The sequence below is a fragment of the Scardinius erythrophthalmus genome (genome assembly GCF_964197995.2).
Source record: "Scardinius erythrophthalmus genome assembly, chromosome: 13".
Taxonomy (NCBI): domain Eukaryota; kingdom Metazoa; phylum Chordata; class Actinopteri; order Cypriniformes; family Leuciscidae; genus Scardinius; species Scardinius erythrophthalmus.
This window is the reverse complement of record NC_138233.1, coordinates 5,086,484-5,095,611: the sequence shown is the minus strand read 5'-3', so window position 1 is coordinate 5,095,611 and position 9,128 is coordinate 5,086,484. Positions and strand designations below refer to the sequence as shown.

Sequence of the window (9,128 nt, the reverse complement as noted above, 5' to 3'; positions counted from 1 at the left end):
TCGTCCTATATCGGATCTCTCTATAGCTGATCTCTCGATATCTATCTCTCTATATCTTTGCTCTTGTATCTATCTCGCTAGTATCTCCTCCTCCCTCCCTCCCCCACTCCCTCACCCTCTCTCACTCACACTCACACTCTCACACTCCCCTCTCCACTCACACACTCACACTCACACTCTCTCACTCACACTCTCTCACTCACACTCACTCACACTCCACACTCACTCACACTCTCTCACTCACACTCTCTCATTCACACTCTCACTCACACTCTCTCACTCACACTCTCACTCTCTCACTCACACTCTCTCACTCACACTCTCTCACTCACACTCTCTCACTCACACTCTCTCACTCCACTCACACTCTCACTCACTCACACTCTCACACTCTCTCACTCACACTCTCTCACTCACACTCTCTCACTCACACTCTCTCACTCACACTCTCTCACTCACACTCTCTCACTCACACTCTCTCACTCACACTCCTCACTCACACTCTCTCACTCACACTCACTCACACTCTCTCACTCACACTCACACTCTCTCACTCACACTCTCTCACTCACACTCTCTCACTCACACTCTCACACTCACTCACACTCTCACACTCTCTCACTCACACTCTCTCACTCACACTCTCTCACTCACACTCTCTCACTCACACTCTCTCACTCACACTCTCTCACTCACACTCTCTCACTCACACTCTCACACTCACTCACACTCTCACACTCTCTCACTCACACTCTCTCACTCACACTCTCTCACTCACACTCTCTCACTCACACTCTCTCACTCACACTCTCTCACTCACACTCTCTCACTCACACTCTCTCACTCACACTCTCTCTCTCTCTCACTCTCTCTCTCTCTCTCACTCTCTCTCTCTCTCACACTCTCTCTCTCTCTCACCTCTCTCTCTCTCACACTCTCTCACTCACACTCTCTCACTCACACTCTCTCACTCACACTCTCTCACTCACACTCTCTCACTCACACTCTCTCACTCACACTCTCTCACTCACACTCTCTCACTCACACTCTCTCACTCACACTCACACTCACTCACACTCACACTCACTCACACTCTCTCACTCACACTCACACTCTCACACTCCCACTCTCTCACTCACACTCTCTCACTCACACTCTCTCACTCACACTCACTCACACTCACACTCACTCACACTCACACTCACTCACACTCTCTCACTCACACTCTCTCACTCACACTCTCTCACTCACACTCTCTCACTCACACTCACACTCTCTCACTCACACTCTCTCACTCACACTCTCTCACTCACACTCTCTCACTCACACTCTCTCACTCACACTCTCTCACTCACTCACACTCTCTCACTCACTCACACTCTCACACTCTCTCACTCACACTCTCTCACTCACACTCTCTCACTCACACTCTCTCACTCACACTCTCTCACTCACACTCTCTCACTCACACTCTCTCACTCACACTCTCTCACTCACACTCTCTCACTCACACTCACACTCTCTCACTCACACTCTCTCACTCACACTCACACTCTCTCACTCACACTCTCTCACTCACACTCTCTCACTCACACTCTCACACTCACTCACACTCTCACACTCTCTCACTCACACCTCTCACTCACACTCTCTCACTCACACTCTCTCACTCACACTCTCTCACTCACACTCTCTCACTCACACTCTCTCACTCACACTCTCTCACTCACACTCTCTCACTCACACTCACACTCTCTCACTCACACTCTCTCACTCACACTCTCTCACTCACACTCTCTCACTCACACGCTCACACTCACTCACACTCTCACACTCTCTCACTCACACTCTCTCACTCACACTCTCTCACTCACACTCTCTCACTCACACTCTCTCACTCACACTCTCTCACTCACACTCTCTCACTCACACTCTCTCACTCACACTCTCTCACTCACACTCTCTCACTCACACTCTCTCACTCACACTCTCACACTCACTCACACTCTCACACTCTCACACTCTCTCACTCTCACACTCTCTCACTCTCTCACTCACACTCTCTCACTCACACTCTCTCACTCACACTCTCTCACTCACACTCTCTCACTCACACTGTCTCTCACACTCTCTCACTCACACTCTCTCACTCACACTCTCTCACTCACACTCTCTCACTCACACTCACACTCTCTCACTCACACTCTCTCACTCACACTCTCTCACTCACACTCTCTCACTCACACTCTCTCACTCACACTCTCTCACTCACACTCTCTCACTCACACTCTCACACTCACACTCTCACACTCACACTCTCACACTCACACTCTCTCACTCACACTCACACTCTCTCACTCACACTCTCTCACTCACACTCTCTCACTCACACTCTCTCACTCACACTCTCTCACTCACACTCTCTCACTCACACTCTCTCACTCACACTCTCTCACTCACACTCTCTCACTCACACTCTCTCACTCACTCACACTCACTCACACTCTCTCACTCACACTCTCTCACTCACACTCTCTCACTCACACTCTCTCACTCACACTCTCTCACTCACACTCTCTCACTCACACTCTCTCACTCACACTCTCTCACTCACACTCTCTCACTCACACTCTCTCACTCACACTCTCTCACTCACACTCTCTCACTCACACTCTCTCTCTCACTCACACTCTCTCTCTCACTCACACTCTCTCTCTCACTCACACTCTCTCTCTCACTCACACTCACTCACACTCACTCACACTCTCTCACTCACACTCTCTCACTCACACTCTCTCACTCACACTCTCTCACTCACACTCTCTCACTCACACTCTCTCACTCACACTCTCTCACTCACACTCTCTCACTCACACTCTCTCACTCACACTCTCTCACTCACACTCTCTCACTCACACTCACACTCTCTCACTCACACTCACACTCTCTCACTCACACTCTCTCACTCACACTCTCTCACTCACACTCACACTCTCTCACTCACACTCTCTCACTCACACTCACACTCACTCACACTCACACTCACTCACACTCTCACTCACTCACACTCTCACACTCTCTCACTCACACTCTCTCACTCACACTCTCTCACTCACACTCTCTCACTCACACTCTCTCACTCACACTCTCTCACTCTCACACTCACTCACACTCTCTCACTCACACTCTCTCACTCACACTCTCTCACTCACACTCTCTCACTCACACTCTCTCACTCACACTCTCTCACTCTCACTCTCTCACTCACACTCTCTCACTCACACTCTCTCACTCACACTCTCTCACTCACACTCTCTCACTCACACTCTCTCTCACTCACACTCTCTCACACACTCTCTCACACACTCTCTCACACACTCTCTCACACACTCTCTCACACACTCTCTCACACACTCTCTCACACACTCTCTCACACACTCCTCACACACTCTCACACACACTCTCACACACACACACTCACTCACACTCTCACACACACTCTCACACACACTCTCTCTCACACTCTCTCTCACACTCTCTCTCACACTCTCTCTCACACTCTCTCTCACACACTCTCACACACTCTCTCACTCACACTCTCTCACTCACACTCACACTCTCTCACTCACACTCACACTCTCTCACTCACACTCACACTCACTCACACTCACACTCACTCACACTCACACTCACTCACACTCTCACACTCTCTCACTCACACTCTCTCACTCACACTCACACTCTCTCACTCACACTCTCTCACTCACACTCTCTCACTCTCACTCACACTCTCTCACTCTCACTCACACTCTCACACTCTCTCACTCACACTCACACTCACTCACACTCTCTCACTCACACTCTCTCACTCACACTCTCTCACTCACACTCTCTCACTCACACTCTCTCACTCACACTCTCTCACTCACACTCTCTCACTCACACTCTCTCACTCACACTCTCTCACTCACACTCACACTCTCTCACTCACACTCACACTCTCTCACTCACACTCTCTCACTCACACTCACACTCACACTCACTCACTCTCTCACTCACACTCTCTCACTCACACTCTCTCACTCACACTCTCTCACTCACACTCTCTCACTCACACTCACTCACACTCACACTCACTCACACTCTCTCACTCACACTCACACTCTCTCACTCACACTCACACTCTCTCACTCACACTCTCTCACTCACACTCTCTCACTCACACTCTCTCACTCACACTCTCTCACTCACACTCTCTCACTCACACTCTCTCACTCACACTCACACTCACTCACACTCTCTCACTCACACTCTCTCACTCACACTCTCTCACTCACACTCTCTCACTCACACTCTCTCACTCACACTCTCACACACACTCTCACACACACTCTCACACACACTCTCTCTCACACTCTCTCTCACACTCTCTCTCACACTCTCTCTCACACTCTCTCTCACACACTCTCACACACACTCTCACACACACTCTCACACACACTCTCACACACACTCTCTCTCACACTCTCACACACACTCTCACACACACTCTCACACACACTCTCACACACACTCTCACACACACACACTCTCACACACTCTCACACACTCTCTCACTCACACTCTCTCACTCACACTCACACTCTCTCACTCACACTCACACTCTCTCACTCACACTCACACTCTCTCACTCACACTCACACTCACTCACACTCACACTCACTCACACTCACACTCACTCACACTCTCACACTCTCTCACTCACACTCTCTCACTCACACTCACACTCACACTCTCTCACTCACACTCTCTCACTCACACTCTCTCACTCTCACTCACACTCTCTCACTCTCACTCACACTCTCACACTCTCTCACTCACACTCACACTCACTCACACTCTCTCACTCACACTCTCTCACTCACACTCTCTCACTCACACTCTCTCACTCACACTCTCTCACTCACACTCTCTCACTCACACTCTCTCACTCACACTCTCTCACTCACACTCTCTCACTCACACTCACACTCTCTCACTCACACTCACACTCTCTCACTCACACTCTCTCACTCACACTCACACTCACACTCACTCACTCTCTCACTCACACTCTCTCACTCACACTCTCTCACTCACACTCTCTCACTCACACTCTCTCACTCACACTCTCTCACTCACACTCTCTCACTCACACTCACTCACACTCACACTCACTCACACTCTCTCACTCACACTCACACTCTCTCACTCACACTCACACTCTCTCACTCACACTCTCTCACTCACACTCTCTCACTCACACTCTCTCACTCACACTCTCTCACTCACACTCTCTCACTCACACTCTCTCACTCACACTCTCTCACTCACACTCTCTCACTCACACTCACACTCACTCACACTCTCTCACTCACACTCTCTCACTCACACTCTCTCACTCACACTCTCACACACACTCTCACACACACTCTCTCTCACACTCTCTCTCACACTCTCTCTCACACTCTCTCTCACACTCTCTCTCACACACTCTCACACACACTCTCACACACACTCTCACACACACTCTCACACACACTCTCTCTCACACTCTCACACACACTCTCACACACACTCTCACACACACTCTCACACACACTCTCACACACACACACTCTCACACTCTCTCACACACTCACTCACACACACACTCACTCACACACACACACACACACACACTCACTCACACACACTCTCTCACACACACTCACCAGCATCTGCTCAAACAGGTCGAGCACATCGCTGTCTGAGAGCTCATGCAGTGACGCGGACTGAGACGGAAGCTCATACTGTGCGGCCGCTGAGTGTCTGTTCGCCGCCGGGACCGACTTCTCCTTCTTCGTCCGCATGCTGGTGAAGCGCTCCAGCTGACACAGGGTCAAAGGGCAAAAGGTCAAACAGCAGAAACACACAGGAGGATAGTCACTGCATGTTCAGAATGGCATACCAACATCCTACACCATGCACAGTGTGTGAAGTTTTAGTAAGCATGGCCTAAAATGTCCTAGAAGATGCACCATGCAACCAGAACTCACTGTTTGAAAATCTATATCCCATGATGCAATGTGCTCGAATTGACCTTTCATTTCCAGTGTGATATAACATACCACTGTTGAAAATGTTTATTGTTGCATACCGCACAGAAAACACTCTGCAGTGTGCAGTATGCAGTGTACACTGTGCAGTGCACTAGTATTCCATTCTGAACAGAGGAGGAGTTTAATTAGACGGAACATTCTCTGCTGGGATCAGTGAACTGATATCATATCTCATATTTAATTGTCTTTATACTCTTATCTCAACAAGTCAGTCAATCAACACGAATAAAAGGTGTCTGAGGAAATTCCAGAACAATCCTGTAATCCGGCAGAATCCAGCTCTCCTGAGGAATCTGTTCAAGTCTAAACCTACAAAGAGTCGTCAACACGTCCTTAATCATAATCAATCAATCTACTGAGCCTCTGGACAATAATGACAAGAGCCTGTGTTATAGCTGATAACATAATAAAGGCTGATATCTTAAATCTATGTTGATTTGCAAGTTTTTTGGGGGTTTTTAAAACAAAAATATGATATAAAGTATCAGTCAGTTTTGAAACAAAAAAAAACTCAAATGAAAAGAAAAAAGCATGTCAGGATCATAAAAGCGTTTGGATTTCTTGCCCTATGATAATCTCATATTTCTTTCAACAAAGATTTTGATGTGTAATGACAAAAAAATGTATGTATCTGAGTAAAACTCACATGACACTATCCTTCAACATTTTAATTTTTTTTTTTATATTGGATAAGTAAAAAGTATTTTTTTTCTTCATGTGCAGTATGAATATCGAGAATGTAATTTTTTAATTCATATTATTAAAAATAAATTATTTTTCAAATGAATTATCCAACCAAAGTGTTTATCATATTCACATTAAAAATAAACATTTTAATTTTAATAAATGAACAGATCCACCATAGTCTTGTTGATAAGAGAAAAAAGTAAATAAACAATTAAAAATTAAATTTTAAATAAGTAAACAATTAAGTCATAAACAAATAAAAATAAACCAAATAAAATACATAATTAATAAGTCATAAATAAACAAATTGAAATAAACCAATTGAAATAAATAAAATGTGTTCTGATATAATATTATCTGTAATCTCTGGTCAATACTGGCAAAGTAGAAAAGACATTCCAAGTAAAACTATTTGAATCTATAACTTCTCATAACAGCAATTATCAAAACGCATAAAACATGATTCAGGCTTGAGACAAATATGAATCTATACCCTTGTGGAATGACACCTTCAGTTTGAACCGATTTGACCCAGTGCTAAAACATCAAAAACCTTTCAGACAAACACATACTTTTCAGCGTGATGCGTGCGAGAGAGAGAGTGTGTGTGTGTGTGTGTGTGTGTGTGTGTGTGTGTGTGTGTGTGTGTGTGTGAGTGAGTGAGTGAGTGAGAGAGAGTGTGAGAGAGTGTGTGTGTGTGTGTGTGTGTGTGTGTGTGTGTGTGTGTGTGTGTGTGTGTGTGTGTGAGAGTGAGTGAGTGAGTGTGTGTGTGTGTGAGTGAGTGAGTGAGTGAGTGAGAGAGAGTGTGTGAGTGAGAGAGAGATTGTGTGTATGTGTGTGTGTGTGTGTGCGTGCGTGCGTGCGTGCGTGTGTGTGTGTGAGTGAGTGAGTGAGTGTGAGTGTGTGTGTGTGTGTGTGTGTGAGAGAGAGAGATTGTGTGTGTGTGTGTGTGTGTGTGTGTGTGTGTGTGTGTGTGAGTGAGAGAGTAAGAGAGAGAGAGTGTGTGTGTGTGTGTGTGTGTGTGTGTGTGTGTGTGTGTGTGTGTGTGTGTGTGTGTGTGTGTGTGTGTGTGTGTGTGAGTAAGTGAGTGATTGAGTGAGTGAGTGAGTGAGTGAGTGAGTGAGAGCGTGCGTGCGAGAGAGAGAGAGCGTGAGTGTGAGTGAAAGAGCGTGTGTGTGTGAGAGAGAGAAAAAGTGCGTGTGTGTGAGTGAGAGTGAGAGTGAAAGAGTGTGTGTGCGTGAAATCACTGAACAAAGGCTGACGTAAGATCAGTTTCTGCAGTCTGTCAGCATGAACACTGATCCGAGGTCAGGCGTTCAGTTCTGCAGTGATCAGACGGGTGAAGGCAAGGCGTGCGTTACAGACAGATCGTGAGGGGTGAAAGGTCACGTGATGATGTCAGTGGTGTTACGTGGAAGGAGGCGACAGGAGAGTTAAAACACACAGAACACACGTGTGTGAACCTACCTCATCAGGAATCAGCCGTTTGAGAGTCTGTACAGAAGCAGGAAAGAGAAAAAAAATGAAAACTAAATACCGACAGAAGCAGAGAAAGACCAGAAGAAAAAAAACATGAGCCCAGAGAAAGAGAGGGAGGAAAACAGGTGGGAAAGAAAGACAAAGGAATCTAGGGGCCTAAAACTATTACAAATCTATTACAACACAATAATATTTCTATATTATTGAATTTAAGACATGGAATAGAATTTTCAAAGACATTTTCATAACACATTTTAGTATATGAGGTTAATATTGGTTAATAATCTGACATAAATCAATGTGGCACAAGCACAATCCTGCCACACGAGGGCAGTGCAGGTCCGCGATAAACATCAGCGCATCACTTCCTCTTCACAGGAAATCAACTGACACCTGTTATAGACAGCGTTTCTATGGTGACCAAACAAAGCATGCTGATTCTCTGAACGTTACCTGAGAATCTGTGAGTCAGCATCGTGGAACGTGATAAAAGACCTCACAGAACTATATCAGCAGAGATCACATGACCTGTGCTGAGGAATGTGGATATCAAAACTTGCAGGTATGCGCATTATAAATGTTTATAAATGTTACCACAGAGAGATACAGAAATGTAACGTTATCTAAACATATGTTTATATAACAAGCACATTTTCAGGCACATTTAATTTACTGTGAATGAAGGCCAGTATCACTGATACTGATACGGCTACTGATGTAAATAGATTTTTCTCCATTTCTGTGGATGAAATGTGTAATTATAGCCCGTCAACATTACAGTCTGATTAAGAGACATCATTTTTAACATTTAATAGCCTTTAA

The 9,128-nt window shown here is 46.0% G+C and overlaps 1 protein-coding gene across 1 annotated transcript in view; it reads right to left on the bottom strand.

The window, feature by feature from the left end:
* The window catches only part of diaph1 (diaphanous related formin 1), a 171,424-nt gene that overhangs the window by 137,736 nt on the left and 24,560 nt on the right, over positions 1-9,128 (bottom strand). The window contains exon 2 of the mRNA XM_081382422.1: positions 8,295-8,321. Coding sequence (XP_081238548.1) covers positions 8,295-8,321 — 27 coding nt within the window. The remainder of the gene's footprint in view (positions 1-8,294; positions 8,322-9,128) is intronic.